Below are 25,020 nucleotides of genomic sequence, written 5' to 3' on the forward strand. Positions count from 1 at the left end.
AGCTAGGAAAGCACCCTCCAGCACCCACTGCAAGGCAGTAAGAGACCACCCCACCCAGAAGGGCCAGATCCCATGATTTCCATGATGTATAGGAATAGGTACCTGGAATTGGAGCATTAACACTTTAACTCCCAGTGCACTACATGATGTTATGATGGAATACTGAAAACCAAAAAAAAACACAAAACCATGACATGTGCTCTCATAGGCTTAGACTTTGATTCAAGGCTCATAAAATAGGAACCATCTCCAATGTGGGGACATAGTATTGAGTGATCATGCTAACTTTGTTTAAATTACTTAAAATAAATAAATAACAGAAAAAAATATTTTTAAATCTCATAGTTTTTTAAATTTTTCCCCAAATAAATGGATTACAACATAATCAAATTTAAATTTTATATGAAATTACCAAGCATATTAGAATTTTTGTAACGTAGCAGGAACGTATCATTTAAATGTTTGAGTGTTGTATTACCTTTTTGTTGCTTTTGTTGTGGTAGTTCCCACGAACCATATGGAACTGTGTTTGATTGTGTACACAAAGAAGACTGCTGCAAAGTGTCAGTGCTATGCATGTTTTTTGTAAAGCTGTCTATAGTCCAGATTACTTATTTCCTGAGTAAGTCAGGGCTGGTGTACTATATTGATTATCTGCTCTATTTATTAGCTAATGTGAATTAACATTTAAATGTGTTGGGTTTTTTTTCCCCACGATGCATGTGAAAATCTCAGTTTTATTTTTACATTGATATCCTCGTGGTAATATAAACTGTTTGTTTGTGGTGTTGTTTTTTAAAATGTAGTTGAAAAGGCAGCTGCTTTTGAAGGGAGATATAAATAAACCAGGAACTTTCCTTTGACTTAAAAATTAAGGCTGCAGTCTCGTCATTTTTAATGCTTTCTTTGAACTTCACTCTGGCTTTGTTTTGACAGCAGGTAGAAATGTCTTGACTAGCAATTTATTCTTTGGCTTTCCACTTAACTTGGACTAGTTGCCTTGCTTGTCTTATATAAAAGAAGACATGCTAACTGATCAAGTTGGCAATAAATTAGTTGCACCACCAGGACGTGGTGATATTTTCCCCTTCCCTTTATTGTGGATAGAAAGGAGCAGCTGTTTGGCAGTGTGTAGAGCAGTAATTCATGATGGCCACCAGGTACTTCCAGAGAAGTGGGTACAGTAGCAGTGGGTTTTGCTTTGTTAGTTTTTTTTTTTTTTTTCTGTAGATGGAGTAGTGGCATAGTCCTTCCTTTTGAATATATGCAACTTCTGTCTGCACTAGGTCACGGAGGAGAAATCTCGCATGTTATTTCATTTGAAGGTTTGCATCTTCCTACAGTATATGGTATTCCTCTTGAAAACCAGCCAGGAACCTTTCCTGTATTTCTGTGTCTTTTTGACACTTTCTAGATAACTTCTCTCAGTGCAGGGAAAGCAAGAGAGGGGTGTACAGGGAGAAGAAAAGCAGGTCATCTTCCAGTGTTCTCAAACCAACTCTTGTGATTTCTGCTGTGTGTGAATATAAAGATTCAAGAAAATAAGCACAGTTTTCCCGACCTTAATAAATGAAGCAACAACTCATGCTCAGCTCTTGAATAAATTCAGGCAACTTGGATGACATTAATGGAACTCTGCATTTTCATAGTACATAAGGCAGAGTCCTTGTCTGTGATGTTTATCTCCATTTTGCTTTTTCTTAGGTGAAACATTGCATGTATTTTAAGAAGCTGATAAAGTAGACGTTTCTGGAAAAGAAAAAGAACTTAAAAAAGCAACAAAAAAAACTTGTGCACAAAGTTCCTTCAGTGTTTCTGCAAAGATATTTTTCTTCTAGTTGTTCCAATAGCAGCATTAACCTATTATTAGAAGCAAGGTGATCAAACCTCAGCTCTTGAGAGTCTCACCAGCGTTTCCACACCTCTCAACTCTACATTGGCTATCTAAAAGCAATGTAACTCACACACCTTGCAGTTAACTCATTTCTCTGACTGCTGCAGTCCTCCGTTGATTTTTTTTTCCTTCATTTTGCACCAAAGGTACCTATTAGAGTTTCTTTTAGGATAACTTTTGTATACTACCTGCTGGTTATTACTTTTGTCTGTGAAGCAGAGAAAAGGCTGTCAGGTTGCACATGCCAATAAAGGTGGTAAAAAAGTTTTCTTAGAAACAATGGCTCTTTTTTTCCGAAGGATTTGGTAAAGGAAATATTATTGGACTCTTCAAGTAAAAGATTGGGCAGTGTCAACTTTTTGACTGTAGACATGATTAAGATATATTTGGATTTTAGACTTACAGACTTTTCTTTCTTTCCTGAGGTTTTTCTTGTTCTGTGTGAGAATGTGCCCACACCTTTTCCACTTTCTTTTTACTGTTTGCTTTCATTCACTTCAAATATTTCTTAATGCCATTCCAGGAAAGTCTTTGACCGTTCTCTCATATTTTCATCCAACGTAGTTGCCTAAAGTAATATATCACAAGTTTTGTTTTTCCTAGGAATACCTCAAATACTTGACCTCTAAGTATGTGAACTTTGCAACAGAAAGAATTATACCCTGGTGAAACTTTTTATTTCTTTATTACCCTTGTTATCAGTGACACTTTTACAATAAAAAAATAGAGTGATCTACTGATGTTGAAAGAGTTGATTGAGGAAACACAGATTGGTTTCATTCAGGCCAAGCCAAGTGGCTATTTTGAGAAGTTCACCAAATATTTTTTTGGAGTAACAGACAGACGAGAGAGGCTTGCCTTATGCTTAGGTTTGGTCATATTCTGGTGCAATTGTATTAAAGATAAATGAATAAGTAGAAATGTAGTGGCTTATTGATATTTCCAGGCTGGAACAAGAATGTGTTAAAACATGCTTCATGAAAGGAAGAGAGTGTTTGTTCCTTAAGGTGAACGCTTTGTACTGCTACTATTGCTGTAGAAGAAAAAAAAGAGGAAATAGTGTATGTGCAAAACAATATGTGGTAGGTGCAAACTGTCACCTTATTGAAGAAACTCTGCTCCCTAAGACATTTGCACCATTAGGACTTCTAATAATCAAGATGAACTATTTTTTCAGAAAAAAGACAGCTTTCTGGTCAACTGACTAAGCAGATGCCCAGAGGAAGCAAATGATGAAGCTCAGCTGAGCTCTCAGGCAATTAACAGAAATTAATGGACCAGGTACCTACAGTCTGTTTCCTGCACATGTCAATTTGGTGTCCTTGTACTTCCTGCGCTTCCAGCTCTCCAAACTTTCAGGGCTTTGGCACCTGAGGTTTATTTACTGAAACTTGATAGGATTCATCAGATGCCTAGAAGAACTCATGGAATTACTCTGGAGCATTAAAAATTAAAAGAATTATGGAATTCCAAGTACTTGAGGAAATCACTGAAGTGGTCCTCTAATGGCAAGAAGTTGGATTCTTTGCAGTGCAGAGGAGACCTGATACACATGTGTCAGTATCTGATGGTGCAGCAAGAACACCAAGAGACATGGTCATACTTCTCTTTTCCCTCTCCCACTCCCAGCAACGTGCTATTCCTGGAAAAGATTGAAGGATCAGAGAAGATATGGTTCATTCCCTTGATGATGTGGTCAGGTTTAATTTTGCTTATCTATAATGCGAAAGAATGACTGTAGTCTGTTTTGCAAGTGGATTACACTAAACCACAAGCATCTTTGTGCCTTTTGAGAATGGTTCTTGAGATAATTGCTGTTGTCTTGGTATTTTTGTTTTCTTATATTTTTTTTTCTCCAGCAGAGAGGGGCTGACAGGGTAAACTAGTATGTTCCATCAAGCTGACACTATCTTCTGGAAGAGGAGATAACCAAGTACCGGAATGGATCAGCCTTAAAGTAAAAACTCTGAATAGAAAAACACACAGTAAGCTTCATGTTAGGATTGTTAAGGAAATAGAACTGGTGAGTTTCATGTGAAGTAGGAAGGAATCTCTCAGAAAAGAAGCACAAAAACAGTGAATTCAAAGATCAAGGAAAGAAAGTAGTAATGTCTTCTTTAAACTGAATGTTCAATTCAAGTTCCGAATGACAATCAATTGAAGTGTGCAAAAGCAAGCATACTGAGTAGTTGTTAAGCCACACTTATAATTATCTGTGTAACAAGATAGCTGTGGGCACATCACTGCACTTCTGTGAAGTGTACTCGAAATTTTCATCTGCAGTAAACCTGAAAAAAGAAGATAAGATGGGGAGAAATTGCATTCTTCTTGATTGATTTGTTGAATCTAAAATAAAATATCCTTCTATTGAAGAAAAAGTGACTGTGATATTAGAAGTGGTACAAGTTGCTTGAGAAGACTGAAATTCAAAAGGGAGAAGGCAAGCAGAGAGCATTTTTAAAATGTTCATAATTCAGAAAACAAGAGAGAAGGCAATACAAAGGCAAAAGTATTATATTGAAGAGCAAAGGATTATGAACCTGGATGAGGTGACGGCAAGACTAATGACAGTTTAGTAGAATTGGTTTGATTTTGTTTTTCAGTGAGTTAATACATGGTATAAATTACATAGGCATTACATAGAGGAACACTCTATTAAATAACTTAAGAATAACTAGATAACGTGTCAAAGAGGAAATCTCCAGATTGGTTTAATGTTTTCAAGGGGTACTTTGAGCTTCAATGATGTTACTGGCCCCTTTCCATTACACATTTTTACTTTTATGTGTTGCAGAGAAAGGAATGATAAATAATTCAAGCCAATGAAAATCTAAACACCACAGGGTTAGAATACTTACCAGTGGGGGAACTGTTTATACTGACTGTGAAACAAAGATGACAGCAGGACAAAACATTTTGCCTTGGCAGGAGAGACTGTGTAGACAAGTGGTAATTTTATCTTCTTTTCAAGTACTTAACAATTCTGAGCTCCAACAGTAGTTACGGATTGGTCTGCAGTGAGAGGAAAACTTAGGTTCATGCAAGCTATTTTATGTACTGACTTTATTTACCTTTGCTGATTATTTTTACTCTAATTCTAAAGAGATTATAGAATAAGGGAAGGTGTTTTTTGTACTTATTATGTATGTGGGATGACTTAGTGTAGGTGCAATCTCTGTATTAACTATTCAGGGTTGTAAATTGACAGAAAATCAATTTCTCTTTTTTCAGATGTCTGTCTTATAGTTCTTTAGTTCTGCAAAAAAAGCTTTTCTTTTAAACCAAAGCTTTCAATTCAAGCATTAGAGAAAAGGAAACTTCATCATTGTAATAAAATGGGAGGAAAATATATCCATGTAGTAACACACCGTTCACACCCTAATAGAATAGGAGAAATTGGAACGTTTGTAGTTTAATAGAGGGAACAAGTTACCAAAAATTGGTGAAGTCCGTGCTCATGTCTCATTGTCCAGAGTTTAATTTGTTACTTACGCATTACTCTTCCCCCCCCCCTCGTAAGAATAGCATAACAAGAAAATACTAGTGCCGGGCCTCAAAATATACTTCAGTAGATTAGCACAGGGGAAGGTGCAAGAATGGGAGAGGCACACAGTGATACACAGTGAGTGATGAGATGCTGTAACAGGCTGTTCAGGAGGTGGTTGAGTTACCTGGTTGTGTTCAAGAAATGTTTAGACGTAGTACTAAGGAATATGGTTAACTGGGGAAATACTGCTGGTATGTGGATGGTTGGACTAGATGATCATGGAGGTCTTTTTCCAGCCTTGGTGAATGTATAATTCTATGATACACTCTTCTGTTTGTATGTTGTCAAGGCATTTAGCAATCTACATCTTAACACTTCTTAAGGTAGAGTATTTGTGCAGTAATATCTTTGATGATGATTCCTTCTAGGAATTTGTCAAATGATTTTTTTAAATTGTTTTGTTGCCTGCTGTCTTGCAGAAATATGAATTCCCACAGTTAACCTGAGTTTTAGATGGAAGGAAGTGTTTTTCTTTAGTGAGAAATCTACAGGCCGCTCTTTTATTAAATTGTTGCACACCATCATTTTTCACTGCAAAATAGCAAGTCATTCCATATTCTTCTTTTTTTAATGACATTTATTTCATAAGCCTTTAGCACATATTCTTTCAATCACCATTCTTCCATCTTGAATAATCCAGATTTATTTACTATTTCTTCACTTCTGTTTCTAGAATCCTAGTTGTCCTAGGATTCTTATGACTTCTCTTTGACCTCTTCTGTCTCATCTTCTAGCTCATCCATCAGAGGAGATAGGAAGACCAGATCGGTATCTTTTGTTAAAGACGTGGAAACAGCATGAGTTTTTGCAGTGGTTTTTGCAGTGGTATAAGCTGTTAGACTTTCTATTGTGTGCTGTTCCTAATAATCACTGATATTTTGTCTGGCTTGTTGTCCAGCATGGAGAATTGAGATGATATGGTTATGAAATTCCCTATGGGGATGTTATTCTTGTCTGTTTTATTTCTGTTTGATTATACTCATATAAAGTGTATGAGGGATTCTTCTCATCACATTCTCCTTTGTATTTGTCAACTTTAGCTTCATTTGCCATTTTATTTCCTAATTCTTTAGTATTTTAAGGAGAACAAGGTACAGAATATGTATCTAGTCACAAATTATTGTGACTATGGTGAAGTAATTGCTGAAGTAATTGGAGCCATGTTTAAAAAACTGACCTTCCAGGAAGTGGCTTCATGAGTGTTGCAGGAAACGGTTCAACTTCAGAAAGGAGAGCTGTAGAGACTTCCAAAAATCACTGAGCACATAGGTTAAGACACAGTCCTGGGAAGTAGGAAGCACTTGCTGAAGTTCTTGCTCCAATTCAGTTAAGAGGAATGGATGTGGAACTTCCTTATTCTGTTTTGTTTGTTGTTAATTATTTTTTTAAAAAAGGTTATTATTTTTTTAATATTTTTTTAAATATTAAAAATATAGACAGAATTTAGAGTTGTGAATTACCTTCCGAGTGCTCACGTTATCTAATGCCTCACATGTAACTGAACTAAAAAGTGAAAACAAAAATTGTTGTTTGATAATGCAGATGTAAATATTTTTATTTCTGTTATTTGTTGAATTCTGATGCATTTTTCAATTTCTTTTCTTGTTAATTTTTTGAGTATTTTGCTTCATCTCTACTCCATCCCATCCTTTCCCTAAGAAATAATCCAGCACAAAACTTAGCCTATCTAGCCCTTTTGATTCCCGAAGAGAAGGAAAATTTTTGTATGTGGAATTATTCTGTTTTGTCAATTTCTAAGCCTCTGTACTTAAGAAGATAGAAAATATGTGTGAGATTGATTTGTGGAGCTTCTATAATCTTGACTGTAACTAAAGTTAACTATGAAATAGGTTTCTTCACTTGTGCAGCCTAGAGAAAAGTACTAGGGGATTATTTGTGGAACAGAGAAAAAGCCAGAACTGGCTTTGTGCTTGAGGTCATTTAGCTTCTGGATTTTGACAGACTGGATGTGAGTATCAAACAGAAGTATCTGCACTGTGAGGATGTGTCTCACAAGTCAAGAAAAAAGACTGTGGCAGTGTGCCAGCACAAAAGGCTCAGAGATGTACATCTGTCTGAGGGCTGGCTTTTCAGTTCAGCAGCCAAACCGTTTAACTTCTTGAGTCAAGATGAAGTGAACTTTGGAAGTTAATGCTATTTTAAATAAGAAGGGAAAAGTTTAGGGGTTCTTTTTAAATGTCAAAATGCTGTGTTGTGGCTTGTTACAATTGGAAAAAGGAGTTGTGTGCATGTGTTCAAAATGTTTTTGTAAACCTCATTTCGCTTTTCTATGACATGGTGAGGAGTGTGAATACTGCACAGAGGCTTTCTTGAAAGCAGGTGGGCCTTACTAGCTCCAGTCCTCAGGCTGAGTTCACAGAACTATTCTTTTTCTGAAACAATACTTGTAAGAAGGGTAGAAAGTCATATGAGAGAGGTTTTGTGGTGCTTTCAGTTACTAAACAAACAAACCTGAAAAGAGCACTCAAGCACACTTGCACCAGGGGAAGTTTAGGGTTGGGTATCAAAAAAAGCTTCTTTATGGAAAGGGTTGTTAAGCACTGGAATAGGCGGCCAGGGAGATGGTTGAGTCACCATCTCTGGATGCATTTAAAAACCATCCGTATGTTGTGCTCAGGTACATGATTTAGCAGAAGGTTGTTAGAGTTAAGGTAGTATGGTTAGGTCGTGGTAGGACTCAATGATTTTTAAGGTCTTTTCCAACCTGAACGATTCTATGATTCTATCAGAAGCTTGAAACAGGATTTTGGTCTCTGTCAGGAAAAGTTATGACTGCCTTGTCTTCATGAAAAGTAGTACGTTAAAATACCTGAAAAAGTGTTACTAGCTTTGTGTAATGTGACTAAACAGAGCTCATTGATAAAAATTTTGCAACATCTTTTCCTATGGTTACATGCATTCATTTCTAAAACTTATGCAAAATTAAGAGCTTTTCAAAGATACTGTTTCCATTTGTCTAGCTGGTAATACTGTGTATGCAATTTGTTTTTGTCTCCAAATACTACTGTAATTAGGAGCTTGGTTCAACACGCAGAATCAGCCGCATGGAATCTTAGACAAAATCTCTGTATACACAGGCAATCTGAACTTAATAAATAATATAGTTTACTTATGCAGTCTTTGAAGGTAGCAATCTGATAATAGTGTATATTATTAAAACTACATTATTAACAGCAGATGTTTTGTTTGGAGTGGAAAGCTATACCATCCAATTTCTGCTATAGTAAATTTTTTCCTCCCCATTATTTTTGTAGCGTGGTTGATTTTGCTTGTATTTCTCATGTGAATACAGCACTAATTCTGAACTTTCGATGTGCTGGCTCAGGCTGAATGAAGATATATTGATTAGTGTCGTATTCAAGAATTAAAAAATGTGACAGAAGAAGAAGAAGCTGTTAAGTTTCTCAGGTTTACCTTTAAAATAAGATAACATAGAGTGATAAAAACATGATAGCAAAATTTCTTTTGATTAGACCATGAAGTATATTTTATTTCAGGTGTTAAAGCTGTGGTTCATACTCTGTTGTGTGAATTAGAGCAGCATATAGAAAAGATTGTTTTCTCTCCCTGTATTTTTATAACTTTCTCTTCAGTTTAGTCACTCAATATCAAAATTCTGTCCTGACCAACATTGTATTTAAACGAATTTAAATAACAGAACATGGGAGCACAAAAAGGCATAGTCTTAATGGGTCCGTCTAAGGATCCAAGTAAATTGGGTTTCCTTCTCAAGAAATGGTCAGAAGAGGACTTCAAGGGAGAACAAACTGCATAATGATACATTTTGGTACCCTTGAGATGCTCTCAGCATCTGATTCCTTTCAGCAGTGATGAGTTCCTCAGTATGTTCTGCTTTGTCTAGTTAGGAAGGGGTAACTTCAGGTTGTTTGCAGAACTGTTTGGAAAAGGTGCTGCTAGGCTAAGACTAGTGATCCAGGTAATTACAGCCAGTCAGCCTCACCTCTGTCCCTGGAAAAGTGATGGAACAGCTTGTGCTGAATGCCATCTCCAGACAACTGGAAGAAAAGGAGGTTATCAGGAGTAGTCAACATGGGTTCACCAGGGGGAGGTTGTACTTGATCAACCTGGTAGCCTTCTACAATGTTGTCACTGGCTGGGTGGATGGTGGGAGAGCAGTGGATGTAGTCTACCTTGATTTCAGCAAGGCATTTCATATCGTCTCCCACAACATCCTTATAACAAAGCTGAGGAAGTGTGGGATAAATGAGTGGACAGTGAGGTGGGTTGAGAACTGGCTAACTGGCAGAGCACAGAGGGTTGTCATCTGTGGTGCAGAGTCCGGTTGGAGGCCTGTAACTAGCAGTGTTCCTCAGGGGTCAGTGCTGGGTCCGAGTCCGGTCTTGTTCAACATTTCCATCAATGACCTTGATGAGGGGATAGTGGCCTCCCTCAGTAAGTTTGCTGATGATATGAAGTTGGGAGGATTGGCTGACACGCCTGAAGGCTGTGCTGCCATTCAGCAAGACCTGGAGAGCTGGGCAGTAAGAAACCAGGTGAAGTTTAACAAAAGCAAATGTAAAGTCTTGCATCTAGGGAGGAATAATTGCATGCACCTGTACAGGTAGGGAGATGAGCTGCTGGAGAGAAGCTCTGCAGAGAAGGACCTAGGTGTCCTGGTGGATGACAGGTTGACCATGAGCCAGCAGTGTGCCCTCGTGGCCAAAAAGGCCAATGGCATTCTGGGGTGCATTAAAAAGAGTGGCCAGCAGGTCGAGGGAGGTGATCCTCCCCCTCTACTCTGCCCTGGTAAAGCCTCATCTGGAGTACTGTGTCCAGTTCTGGGCTCCCCAGTACAAAAAAGACAGGGATCTCTTGGAAAGAGTCCAGCAAAGGGCCACAAAGATGGTGAAGGGCCTGGAGCATCTCCCCTATGAAGAAAGGCTAAGTGAACTGGGTCTGTTTAGCCTTGAGAAAAGACGACTGAGAGGGGACCTGATCCAGGTCTATAAATATCTAAGGTGTGGGGGGCAGAGTGGTGAGGCCAGACTGTTTTCAGCAGTGTGTGGAGACAGGATAAGGGGAAACAGCCAGAAACTGCAGCATAGGAAGTTCCACACAAATGTGCGCAAGAACTTCTTTACGGTGAGGATGACAGAGCACTGGAACAGGCTGCCCGGGGAGGTTGTGGAGTCTCCTTCTTTGGAGATATTCAAGACCCTCCTGGACACCTACTTGTGCAACCTGGTGTAGGGAACCTGCTTTGGCAGGGGGGTTGGACTCGATGATCTCTGGAGGTCCCTTCCAATCCCTACGATTCTGTGATTCTGTGACTATTCTCTTTATTTTTGAGTTTGTGTGAACTCCAGGGCCAAGTTTACTCCATGTTCTGCTGTCACGTTACTCATTTGATCAGAGGGAGTAGTTCTGCAAACTCCTATGCTAAAGGTTACATCTCTCAGTTAAGAGGTGTTGAGATGGCATTTAAAACCACTTCCCATGCAGTGCTGTTGGAAGGCAGTCATGCTGAGGTATGAGTGCAGAGGCACTGGCAGTGCTGTAGTGGAGCCATGATGTGATATTCTGCAACATCTTTATTCCTAGAGTATCTCCAACTTTATGTGAAATGCTACAAGGAGGTGACAAAAACAGGCATAGTTTTCCTAAGATGTTCATGTAAACAGCTATTACCTGGGCATTTGGGATCTCACATTATTATCTAACTACATTATAATTTTGTAACAGAAATGAAATGCTCTTCCTTCTCCATTAAATCTTACAAAATCTTGCAAATTAAGTGCAACTTCACAGCTACTATTGTTCATTTTCTCTATGTTCTTTTGTGACAGTTAGATATAAAATATAATCAATGTGTGTGTATATGCACATAAGTTGTTTGCAAACCATATCTTAAGGTACACGTATCTCTTAGTTGCTTGTGAAAGTACATCTAGTATTATGGATTAGTTGTGTTGTAGATTTACAGGCACTTGATCTGACTCTTATTCAGTGTCCAATTATGCTGAGATTGAGTGAGTTGTTTCATGAAAAAGGTGCATAGTGACTTTCTACTCATTTTTTTCCCCACTGTAAGTCAGTACAAATAAGGTGCAAATATAGACTTTGCTTCTATATTCTTAAAGTTGTTTTTCCAGAGTAAATGGTTGTTAATGTTTTGCTATATTCCTTACCAGATTGTTGTTGCAGATGAAGATAAGCAAGATATTTTCAACCAAGGAAAACCTTGAAAAAGCAGTCCTCTAAACGTGTCTTTATAATCCAAATCATTTAATGCACATGCTCACTTTAAAGTTTGTGCTTTTATTTCTTGTAGTGAATTTGGTGTTTTGCTCACTGAGTATCAGTTTAATTAGAAGGATGTCCTCTTCACAGCAACACCAGCACACATGGTAGTATATACTTTTTCAAACTTCAATGCTGGAACAGCCTGAAAAGTAGATTATAAAAATGCCCCTATACAACCAATATAAACACTTTCCAGTCAAAAGACTGCTATTTTGGTTAATCTAGTATGTTACTTCCTTTTACAAAGGTAAATATTCTCTCTTTTTGTTGCATCAGTGAAAAAAGATCCCACAGCCCTGCTTAACCTCTGAGGAGTGAAGTTGTTCTCATGAAATAAGTAAGATGCTCACCTCTTTCTGTTACTTCTAAATAAGAGTTTTATCACAAACTTAAATCTTCCTTCTTTACAACACTCATTATCAAAACTCTAATAAATCAGTATGCTACTTTCATTCTTTTAATGAAACATATATCACAATGTGTTTCTTGTTAGCATGCAGAAACAGCAAGGATTTTTATTTTGTTCTGTTTTTCTAGGAAGCTCTTCCAAGCTTTTAATCACAGTCAAAATTCATTTGGCAAAGGGGATGTGTGCAGCTGTGTTCTTACCTATACCCTTTGTTCTGTAGGTATTTCTTCCCATCTGTCTAAGTGCTGCAGCAAGGATGTTGGTTCCTTTTGCCTGTCCCTTCCCCCCTTTCTGAGGGAGGCTTTCATGATTAAGCAGAGCAGATCTAATGGCTAGCACCTGCCAAAAATGTGGCCTATATCTGCACTGTCCTTTTCCTCCCTCCCAAGCACCTGGACTTGTGCTGCTGCTGATGATGATGATGCTTTGCTGCCTGGCTGTTGTGTAGATCCACTAGAAGCTTCTGCAGGGACTTAGAAAAGCAAGATATCTCTCTGTACCCTCCTTGCCCACAAAATATCAGCTTTAAATCTAAACTTCTGTAAAATAGGTAAATGGCACTGCAAGTGATGCTGGTGGTGGGAAGCAGAGGAGCATGGTTGCCCTTTCCTGTAGACTTCAGGTAATATACAACTCACATCTGCATAGGGCTCACTTTTGGTTTCTGGTGGCTTTTAAGGTCTAAGAAATGGGATACCTGAGGAAGAACTTCGGAGAAAGGAAATGCTGTTTATCTTGTTACGTAGATATATGTGCCCTACTAGTCTGAAGTGGCAGTTCTCAAGTTCATCTTTGTCACCTGGATGCTTTTAAGGGTTTTGGTCTACCTTGCCTTAGTATTATGGTTAATGTGCTGCTTTTCTTACTTCCTCCTCCTATCTCCACATGTCAAGGTCCAAGTTGGAGTTAATGCTTATGGTAAAATTGTTCCACAAAGTGCATTTGGTGAGTGAAATAGCCAGCAATAGGAAGATTTAAAGACAGTGATGTAGGAAGTGGAGCTGCATGGGTGGTCTTGCACGGTGGGTGTTGCTAGGCATGTGGGGTCAAGTGCCTGCAGGCAGTTCAATGCCATATGCAAATCCTGAAAAAAGTGGCACTGAACAATTCTAAGGATATTCCTGGTGTTTCAGGTGCCAGGTGAACTGTTCTATTGCAGAAGATGGGGAGGATTAGGAAGGTCAGAAATGCATGGCTCATCTTTTTATGTGATTGAAGGTTCTGTAATCACTATTAAATAAAACTGTAAATGCTTGGAAGCCTCACCTACGTCAGCTGTTCCTCTCAGTTGCGGGCTTTTTTTATTTCAGCTTACTTCTGGTACAGTGATGTATACAGCTCATTGCACTTAAAGGTCATGCAGTTTTGAATTCTGCCTGACCATCATGTTACTCCAACATGTGAAATGTTTTTCTCTGCCATTTAAAAGGCACACAGGAAAGCTGATAAAAATTTGGATTAGCTCTGGCCAGATGTAAGGTATCTTCCAAAGTGAAATGCCCTGGATCTTTCAGGGCAAGCAAACATGCACCATGAAGGATGAGTGGGTGACCAGGACAGGGCAGGTCCTTGGGGGTTGATTTATGTCACCAGCTGTGCCCAGAGTGCTCACCATTAGAAAGGGAAGTGCTGTTCATATCAGAAGTACAGCTAGGCTGCATGTGGGTAATTTCTATTAGTTAGCATTAATCTCATGCTCTTGAGTGGATAGCTTTCACTGAGTTCCAGGAATTCTAGGTGGTGGCGTTTCTTTTTTTTATTTTAGATTTGCTAAAGGCATAGAGCTATTAAGTTGCAACTCCCCTATAGTTTGTTGGTTTTATTGTGGGTTTTGTTTTGTTGTTTTTTTTTTGTGTTTTTTTTTTTTTGACTGAAATGCTCCTCTTCGTTCACAGCACGTGGTCGTGCATGCAGAATGCAGTATTGACAAAATCCTGTTGTAAAGCTTTCTAGAGCTGAAAATAGTTCTTGCTTGGGAGGTACCAATTTTTGAAGAAGTTCTTCAATTTTGTTTTCAACCTCCTGGTTCTTGACAATGAAGTACATAAAATATTTCTTTCCAACAGTAATCACAATACTGAGATCTCAGGGGAATTAGTGATATTTGTGGATATGTGATCAGAGATTTGCTATAGCTGACTCACTTGTACAGAGTGAATTATTTATTTACTTATTTTAGATTTGTATGTCTTCTCCTTGCAGACACTACTTTTTCTTTTCTTACATGTATTCATTTTTCTTGCAGTGTACTTTATGAATATCTTCAGTGCAATGCAGTCTTTTCGACAAAATATGTCATACTATTCTAATTGATTTCTGGAGTATTATAGCCTACTGTCCTAAGATAAATAGGCACGTGTTCTGTTCAAAAGTTGTGTAGAGGGATGACATGCTCCAGTTTTTAGAAGGACTTTTTTATGTGTAAGCTGAGCATGACTTAACCTTGTTTACAGTTTCTGCTGACAGTGCTAAAGCTGCAACTGTTCCTTTTATTTAAAGGAGGATAATAAAATGAATGCAGTAGTGGTTCAAATCAAGGTGAATAAAATGGCACAGTGATGCATGGGATATGAAATCACTATGCAGAAGTTAGCAGTTTTCACTGTTGAAATAATTCTTGTTTCAGCACTTCAGGTGGTCAGTAACTGCTGCATTAAATACATTTCAGCCATATGAAGTTGCAGACTTTGTGGTACTTAATACATAAACATGATATATCAGACAGGTGCTCAAAGATAAATCAGCAGTTTGAGGCAAACACATGATGTAGTATCCCCATTTGCAGACTCAAAATTAGAAATGTTGTTGCAGTGAAATATGTCAATATCCTCACTAACCCAGAGCTTGCAGCTCAGTTTTCTGTTCTGGTTGTTTCTTTCTGACTGATTCTCTATGTAACAGCCAAAACCTTACAGTGTTATAGATATTTATTTTGAATGTTTGTTTAGAATGGATTCTTCTCAGTTTTTCTACTCAAGTGATAAAATACAATTAAAATGGTTGTACAAGACTGTTATAGGTGAGTTGGATAAATCACTTGATACAGCCTTGTCACTAAGCTATTGCTTAGAATTCTTTTGTTCCTGGCAAATAACTTTTAATTAAATACCAACTTTCTTTAGATATTGTGTATCAACCTTGGGGCAAGCAACAGGTACTAGGTACTGGACAGTTATGATAAATTGAGTTTTAAAGTTACATAGGGAATATTTCTAGAGTCATAGACATTGCATCTATGTAAGTATCATTCAGAAAAAAAAAAAACAAAACTTAAGGCCTTTCTTGCAGAGTCATAAACTGTTTTGAATGTCTTCACACAGTTAGCAACACTTACATTCACAGGATAGTGTTCACTGCTAAGTTTGATGGGGCCCCAGGCAATCTTACCTAGTACTTGATCTAGCAGCTGGCAACCCTACCTATGGCAGGGGGTTGAAGCTTGATGATCCTTGAGGTCCCTTCCAACCCAAGCCATTCTATGTTCATGACAGCAGCGTAGTTTGAATGAGCTTTTGATTATTTTTCAGAAAAATGTAAAGGGGAACGTGGATGTTTGGGATACTTCTCTGTAAGAATCTAAACATTTCTACATAATTTTATTGTATTGCTATTGTTGCAGTATGTTAAAGCCCCTAATCTGCCATCAAGGTTTTTTTTTTCTGGCTCCTCTTCAGTGTGCTTTGGGAGAGATGTTGCTAACCTGCATAAACAGCAGGAACCCACTGTAACTGCTTTCTCCAAGTTGTCTGCAGAACAACAGGATTCTGCAATAGAAGCTATTTGGTAAGGAAGGAAAAAAATGCAAAGACAAAAAAAAAGTGGCTGATAAAATTAGCTAAACTTGATATAGAAAGAAGTTTATGACCACTGGAAAGACAAAGAGTTGCAAAGGCAAAATAACACCTGAGTGTGTTATTCTGATAGTTTGAGCTGGTTGCACATGCAGTCTGTGCAGTGTGCTGCCTACCTCTCACAGCTGATCCCTCGCTTCTAGAGCTGCCTGAGTGCCCAGAAAGGTGAGGCAGGAACAGACTATGGCTGTGGTGGAAGCTGGTGCCACCGCAGCTGGGCATCCTTTGGGATGAGGCAGGACCGAAGCACAGGCTGAGCAGTGGCAGGGTGTAACTTGGGCAGTGCACCTGATTTACAGTTTAAGCCAGAAGCATAGCCCCTGAGGGAAAGAAAGTGAGACAGCTGCCTTTCACTTCAACTCCTCCAATATCCAGGAAGAGCACTAGAGCAGCTGAAGACTTAATTGTGCACCTGCTCAGTTATTCTGACATTTTTCAGACATGTCATATCTCAGCTCACTAGACTACTCAGCTTCCATTAATAAGCTGTCCTCATTGTGCTGGGCGGTCTCACTGTTATGTAGGTTGTTGAGCCTTTTTATGTCTTCTGTGTGAGATAACAATACCAGTAAGGACCTAACTACTTACAGCCAAGTGTAAGTCCAAAATAATTTTTTTCTACGTTCTGACATTTTTTAGCAGAGCTGTACTTCCTAACCGTTTTGGAAAGTTGAATGAAAATATTTCTATTTCATATTAAATAAATATATGCCAAACATAGAATGATTTTTATAAAAAGAAACCCAATGTTTCTGCAGAGATTTTCCATGGTTGTTTCTTTTTTTCTCATAGCTTGTTTTGTGACTCCTTAACAAGCACATAATTTCATTCAATTGCATGTCTTTGGAGCCTTATGCATTGTTATTGTCTTCTGTTTTTAATTCTAGCATGTGCTTTACTAGAAGGCATCCAGCCTCCACTGAAAACACTTATAGTCTGCAGTATTTCCTACAGTATTTGCAGTTATTATTCATGGGTTGCTATTCTCACTGTTAAATTTAGGGTTTAATACCATATTTGAATTTAAGTGTTCAGTTACGCTTACTGTTAAAAGTCTGTATTGTTGGTTTTTCTTTGCTTGTTTTTTTTTTTTCCTGTTGGATTAACAAGCTTTTAAGATGGATAATTTTATTTCCCTGCAAACATTTGACTGCCTTAATGCCTTCTGCTAAACCATACATTTTCTCCAGTGTTTAAACAAATGTTCCTGGCACTTATTTTTTCCAATATTATTTAAAATGATCAAATCCTAAAACGATGTGTAAGTTTTCAGTACAGGAAGAATATCAGAACAGTGTTGCCATTGCAGGGAGATGGCAGCCTGTTTCCACACTCTCTTGGCTGGTTCTGGGTCTCCTGGTCCAGCTTTGTTGCAGCACCCAGAGCTGTTGCAGGGGATGGCTCCTGCCAGGCAGGGATCACCACTGGGCCCATACCCTGCCTCCTTCAGGGAACCTTGGAATGACTTGGACTGTGCTCCTTGGGTTCCCTGGTCTCTTGAGTTTGTGTACAGTGTCATGCTCTGAATATATGTAGTCAGTGTAAGTAAAAAAACTGAACCAGTACAAAAAATAGTAATAATAATTGGTGTACTTCCAAAAGTATGCATCTATATTCAACTAGCTTTGTGAAAAATTCCCCTAGAAGATGGTCAGGACTCAGCTCAGGTGGGAGCTGAGTCACTCTGGAGTCATTTGTGGAAGTATCTCCATTGTACTCCCTGGTGAGTTCAGTTATAACTCTGTATTTCTGTAGGTTTTCTGGATTTGATTTATTTGTTAATTTCTCTGAATTGGGACAAATTTTGAAAGAAATTTTGCTTCTTATGGCTTACCCACATCTTGGCAATTTATGATATACTAAAATATACTGATTTTAATTTCAGGAGGGATGATGAATGGTAAAATAATAGTTTGTTCTAACAGTAAAAATCAAGCTTTTTGTGTTTAGAATCCCTGTTATGTATTGGGTTAAGTGTTGATATCCATAGTCCTAAAACTGCATAGCTTTGTGTAAGGTATTTGACAAAGAAGACTAGACATGCTATCGTCAGAGCATAGGCACACTCAGCACATAGAATGATAGAAATCAGTAAGGTTGGACAAGACTTCAGAGATCATCTAGACCAACCATCCACCTACCACCAATACTGCCCACTAAATCATGTCCATCAGTACCACATCTATCCTTTCCTTCATCACTTCTAGGGAAGCTGACTCCACCACCTCCCTGTGCAGCCTTTCTCAATGCCCTGCCACCCTGAGAAGAAATTCTTCCTAGTATCTAATGTGAGATCCAACAGGGGAAGCTTGCAAGATATTCATATGTGGAGGTGAAGGGGATATGGAGTTGCAGTAACAAAATCATCAACGTGAATGGGCTGTATGATTCTCAGCCTTTCCCTCCAAAACCTGCTCTATGAGTAAGGAAACAGTCTCCTGTGACTGAAGCATAACCTCATATGAATAAAAAACATTTAATCAAACATGCATCCAGTGCCAGTTTTTTTTTCTTTTGTTTTTGTTTTTTTTTTTCCTAAACTGAAACAATCAGTAGGATTTTGCTTGGAGTCTTTTTCTTTTTTTTTTTTTCCTGCTGTGAAGTGATTATTAACAGTATATATTCTAACTTAAATACTAATGAAACTCCCTTTGATTTAAATTTAAGAATTATTTGGACTTGAAAGGCTATTTATTAAGTCTATTGTCCCCTAGACTGGGTAAATAATATTAAACAAAGTAGTATGCATATGTTATTTGTATATTGATTAATACACTAACAACACTAGTGATTTTTTGGGTTATTTTTTCTGTCAATAATTATATAATTACTTGCATGCATTTTTTTTATTAAGAATATGACACAACTGTTTAACTGTAGGAGGGCTTAAAGCTGGAGTTGATGCTGCATGCTCATTCTAGTCATTGGTGCCTAAATATCACAGTACACTTTATATATAATGTCATACATACTGATGTGAGCATAATGTACTGCTAGTAGCTCAGCAGAATGGGAACTTCGTACTGATGAAATGTCAGTCTTAATTTTTGATTAACTTCGCTGTGGGCATTTCATGTCAAAACCAGGACTGTCCAAATACTGCAAAATGCTGTGCATAAAAATCCGTTCATTTCTTTCATGTTGTAGATGCACAAGTGTTCTTTCTGTATAGTCTTTCAGAGATGTTAGGGGGCAGACATAGTGGAAAGGATTTCACTATTTTTACTCCCTTTAAGCAGTGGTTAAAAATATTGTCGTAAAGTAAAATTGTAGTTAAACTGATCACGCTGGGAAAGGGATTCTGAAGTTGGGGTCTAGCAAAGGGAGAAATGAAACACACTGGTTGGGATCATTGTTAAACTATTCAGCATTTCCTTTTAAATACGTATTGAACCAGTGATTCTACTGACAACTCACCATCTTTGTTACCCTTCTCTGAAAGTGCTCCAGATTTTCAATGTCCTTCTGTTAGTGAGGGTCCCCAAACTGAACACAATGCTCAAAGTGTGGCCTCACGAGAGCTGAGAGGGATGGTCACCTTCCTGGCTCTGCTGGCTACACTATTTCTGATACGAGCCAGGATGCCACTGGCCTTCTTGTCCACCTGGGCACACTGCTGGCTCGTTTAGCCAACTGTTGATCAACACTCTCAGGTCCATTTCTTCCACACAGTCTTCCAGCCACTTTGCCCCCAGTCCCATAGTGTTGCCCTGGGGTTGTTGTGACCAGAGGACCTGGCACTTCGTTATGGCAGTTAGGATGCTGCTTCCTGTCCCATCACTTCCCATTGCTATATACGTTCTGACACCTGCACACAGCTAGGAGAGCTGCAGGAGTTTTCTTACTCCTGTAATACCCCATGTTTGAGGGGCTGGAGGGGCAGTGAGCCTGGGCAGGACTTCAGAGTTATGATTAGTGAGCAGTATTGGTTGTAGATGGATGGTTGGACTGGGAGGTCTTCTCCAGCCTTGATGATTCTGTATAAGCTAGTGGGTTAAAATATAGTTTTGAATAAGGTTGTTTAGAAACTTTAAAACTGCTGAGAGAAAGTTTATGACCAGAAAAAGCAGAACTGTATTCAGTGGAGATTGCTTACCAGAAATCCTCTGTGCCTTACACGTCAAGATACTTCAAAGTCTGCTCGAAATAACTGGAGGAGTTGTGTGGGTTTTTTTTTTGACAGAAATAAAGAGTCTTATTCTCTGGTTTGATTGCTGCGGCCAGGACAGAGGGAGCCCACCAGGATGCCTGAACTTGCTGCCAGGATGGGTGGCTGAAAGCCACCAAATGCATTTTCCACATGGCCATCTGTAGCCAGCCAGCTTAGAGCAAGGCAGGGCGAACTCTGGCACAGTGGTGAGCTGTTAGTTCTCAGATTCCTGCAATGTTACCTCTGATCCAAACTTTTCACTTGTTATGGCTGATGCTAAGATTGTAGGTGTTTGGAAACCAGACTAAAGTTCTGAGAGTGTGATTTTTCTTGGGGTTCTCTCTCATGCATCTTTTTTTTTTCTTTCATTCCTCATATAAAAGACTTTTCATTTTTGACAGGCTGTCTTCTTAAGACACTCTGAAACTGTGTTATATACTCCTAGATGGACCTAAGTTGTTACAGTGAAAAGCCTGCAACATTGCTTGGATGCAAGGATGTGTATTGTATTTAAAATCCCATGAATAGAGTAGTATTGTATATATGTGATAGTTGCTATGGAAATGATAACCAAAATGTTAATAATAGCTTTGTTCATTCTTTTAGTTGTTAATGATAATTTTCTAAGCCATAAAAGTTTCAGGTTACTGTATATTAGAAAGGAAATTATATAATTTGAAATTATAATTGGGAAACGTTTGATGGATCTGGTTATAGAATAACAAATGAGAACAATTAATAGAAAGTTAATTGGGTAACATCAGAAAAGTTTATCTACTATATTGGGATTGCATGCTTCAGTTGATACTTAGTGTACTTTTGGGATTTCTGGTTGCACCACACCTCTGGTTCTGATAGTATATTGTATTACGAAGAATATTAATAATGCTGCAGAACAATTACTTGTTCATTTGCTAACTGATTAAAGTTCATGCATAATTTATTGGAACAGGGAGAGACTTTATAAATAAGTCTCCTTGTCCTCAAGAGCTTAAAAACAAAATGCATATGCTAATATAAGAATACACTTTACCTCTTAACATAAAAATTTAATATGCAATGGTATATTAGTTTCATTAATATGAGGTTTTATTTGTAATAATCATGCTCTTAATCAAATTATATACTTCTAAGCATAGCTTTATGTTTTAGAGGTTTATAACTTGGAGCTGGTAGTGTTTCATGCTCATCAACATTTATGTTTTCTACTGTAATATACTCTGACCTTAGAATTCATTAGTTTGACATTTAATGTGTTAGTTTCACAGCAAATAAACTGCCTTCATTAAGCCCAGTTGCATTTCTGAGCCATGATACAGTTAGGGATTTGAATTAGTTCATACGCACTCTTCTTGCCAAAACAGAGTAAAACATGTAAATAATTAATTGTGATACTTACTAGGGTTTTTGTATATCCTGAAGCTGGAATTTAGATACCTTGGAAGATGCACCTTTTCAGTCTGAGAAGATAAAAAGATCTCTGCTTGTGACCATTATAGAGCATTCACAGGTTCCCTGTCTCCAAACTGAGTGGATTGGTATGCAGCTAGTCTAGAAAAGCCTGAAAGAGAGGAATCTCTGTGGCAAAATGTGGGAAAGTCAGTTGCAGCGTTAGTAAATACACTGTCGTGCTTTGAAGGGAATCTTCATTACTGGACATAGAGAACTTGGGAGTTCCAGCTTGACCTTCACCATACAGTTAGGGTGGGATGGAAAAGGAAGGCTGGGAGACCTTCTGCAAGTTCTCAATCATCACTCTTCACATGCTCTCTAAGTGACATTGGTAGGGTCGTTCCTGGGAGGCAGAATATATGCAATACTTCCACATGTTAACCTCTCTTGTTTGGAGAGGTGAGGGACAATGGTAGAGAGAAGGGCCAAGACCTTGGGAAAACTTTGGATCTTGGGCTCTGTCTTTTTTCTAATATACTGGCCATGAGATCCAATTTACCTGCTCAGAGTTGCCGTGTTGTTAGTTCTGCATCGCTGCTGCGTGAAACCGCTGTGTGCATTGAATTCAGTATTGTTGCCTAATTAACTGAAACAAATTAGTTAAAATATGAGCCATCTGGTTGAAGATGAACCTTCCATGTTTATCAGTAGATTCATTTTAATAGAGAAATACATGTTGTGAGTGACTTTTTTTTTTTTTTAATAAATCATTCTTAGGCGATGTCCTACTTTACATACATGTTTCTCAGGGTAAGGGAAATTTCACTCTCCATTTGGTCTGTTGCTATCTTCTCACATAGCAGCTGTCTAAATTTTGGGGTGGAAGGAGCTTCAAATAGAGGAAAACAAAAGCCAGCGTATGTCCTGTTGTTTGAATTTCTAAATCAGCAATAAGTTATCTTGGAGTAAAATAATGAAATACGTGGTTGCAGTTTTGCTCAGTTCTGAAAATTCTGAAAGCCTGTAATAGGTAGTTGTATCTTTCACCATAACTACATCTGGTAGACTTGCAGTGATAGTGATTTTTAAGAATATTCTGTGTAGAGTTAGTGTATGTATTCTAACTATTTCTTTAAGGAAAGTATGTACGTGGCTTCTGTTAATAAAAGAATAGCAGTTATCTTTTAAAAAACTCAAATTATTGCTGTAGAAAGTGATATGCATAATCTGAGACTTCTAAATGGAAAACATAATGTTGGTCAGGTACCTGTGGTGTGCCACTAGCCTCTACGAGCTAAATCCTCTTCAGCTCTTCTTCACTTGATGTTGGCTTGCTTTTGCTTTCAGCTTTTAAATCTTTGCAGACCAAGACCCAGAAGCTTTTCAGTAGAAGGAGACCTCCTATTAATGTTTCATTACTGATTTTTTTTTTAATTTTTTTTTATTTTTTATTGTCTCCCATACAGAGCCTCCTCGACCAATAGCACCTCCACAGTTGCTGGGTGTTGGACCAACATATTTGCTAATTCAGCTCAATGCAAATTCAATTATTGGTGATGGACCCATTATTCTGAAAGAAGTGGAGTACCGAATGACATCTGGGACCTGGACTGAAACCCATGCTGTCAATGCCCCAACCTACAAACTCTGGCACTTGGATCCGGACACTGAATATGAGATTCGGGTGTTGCTTACCAGACCAGGTGAAGGTGGCACCGGGCAGCCAGGACCACCGCTCATCACCAGAACCAAGTGTGCAGGTGAGTGCTGCTCAGAAAAAAATAAACCAAAAAACTCTGTTTAATTGTTTTGCAGATCTGTTAGCTTCTAATTAACTTGTAGCAGAAATTAAGGATTCTTTAGCATGGAGAGGATCCTAAATTCCAGGATCCAAATTTTGTCTGAATATGGGCATGCTGCATCCACTGCTTTACTTGGCCACTGTCTCTCTTGATGAGTGCTAACTGTGGGAGGCAGGTTAACAGGTGGGATGATAGAAAGCTAAGAAAACTTCTCTTCATGGAAGAAAAGAGACCTCATCATCTGTGGAAAGGATAGTCAACCTCTTTTTTCACCCTTCACTTGCGTTGTAAATCAACTTTAACATAAAGGAACATAGGAAAGGAAAATAATTATCTGTTAAACAAATAGGATTTTACAAAAAAGGTAGTGTCCTGCACTATCTCTTTTCCAAACAGATAGGCAAGGTCTGCCAGAATCTCTAACAGTTTCTAAAGTACACGTGCAAATATCACTAGAAATGCCTTCTCTTCTCCATTTTTGACCTACTACCACCAAAAACATGTGTTGCTGTATTGCAGTCTGCTTCTGTGTTTTTTTCTGAGTACCTCTGCATGGCCAGCACCAAGAAGATTAAGCACTGCCAACTTGTGTTATATGCTCTTCCTTGCAAAGCTACTTAGAGTTATTTTAATCTCAGCTTTCATAAAAAAAGATAATGCCTACCTCTCATAGTTGCAGAGGAGAAAAATTAGAGGTTTGAACATCAGACTGGGAAGTAAATAAAAGGAAACTTAAATTGTGGGGTTTTTCTTCTAATCTTAAGATTTATAGGGCCTGGCTTACAGATTTTGAAAATTTACGCTGTAGTAGATTTAGTGAAGGTGCTGATAACTATCTATTCGAAACTACATTAAAATAGCAAGAAATAAGAGCTTCAGTGGCAGATTTCCAACGTCATATATACTTAAGATAAAATGGTTTTTTTCATACGTTGGTCACAGACCTCAGATGGACAGCTATTCAAATTCTCATTTTATCACTTATGACCATTCATTTATCTTATTTGAAGAAGAGAGTCAATGTCTAGATCACAAGCTAATACTTCAAGTCAACTAGGTCAGTAAGTATGAATTCCTTGAAAATTAGACAGTCTGTTTTGAAACTGGGCAGAATCTTGTCGGAAGCTGAGGCACACTGTTCGTTTAACCCTAACCAATAAGCTTGCAGCTGGAGCAAAATGAAACAAGTCATTTTTATTTTTTGATCTTATTTATAATTTAATCTCTTTCCTGTGAAGTGAAAAGATATTTTTGTCTATCTCAGTTAAGATGACAGTTGTTGAGATCTAAGTAAGGTTAGGCATTGATTTTTGGTACTGAATTGTTTTAGACAGTCTTCTGAAACAGTAGAAATTTGAAAACATCTTCTATTTTAAAGAGTTTGAGCCAAGATGAACAAATCCCAAATGTTTGGATTCCTTTTCCCCAGCACTTGAAAAATATTTCATTTACCTGGTGTGTGACAGACAGGAGCTCTTAAATGAAAAAGGAAAAGAAAGGAGATCATGATTTGCATAAGACTTGACATATTTTTGGAAGCAACTAAGGGGAAGCTTTATTGTGAAGTCTGTAAATTAAAAACCTGCATGTAAGACACCAACATCTAGTATGACTTGAGACAAATTTTCAACTCAATTTAGTTGTCTCTGAAATGCATCACATTAAAAAAAGGAAAAAAAAAAAAAAAACA

At 38.1% G+C, this 25,020-nt stretch overlaps 1 protein-coding gene across 1 annotated transcript in view; it reads left to right on the plus strand.

The window, feature by feature from the left end:
• LOC104909792 (receptor-type tyrosine-protein phosphatase kappa-like) overlaps positions 1-25,020 on the plus strand; it is a 129,649-nt gene that overhangs the window by 98,821 nt on the left and 5,808 nt on the right. The window contains exon 5 of the mRNA XM_010707399.3: positions 22,995-23,288. Within this exon, the coding sequence (XP_010705701.2) occupies positions 22,995-23,288 (294 nt within the window). The remainder of the gene's footprint in view (positions 1-22,994; positions 23,289-25,020) is intronic.

The sequence above is a fragment of the Meleagris gallopavo genome, chromosome 2 (genome assembly GCF_000146605.3).
Source record: "Meleagris gallopavo isolate NT-WF06-2002-E0010 breed Aviagen turkey brand Nicholas breeding stock chromosome 2, Turkey_5.1, whole genome shotgun sequence".
Classification (NCBI taxonomy): Eukaryota; Metazoa; Chordata; class Aves; order Galliformes; family Phasianidae; genus Meleagris; species Meleagris gallopavo.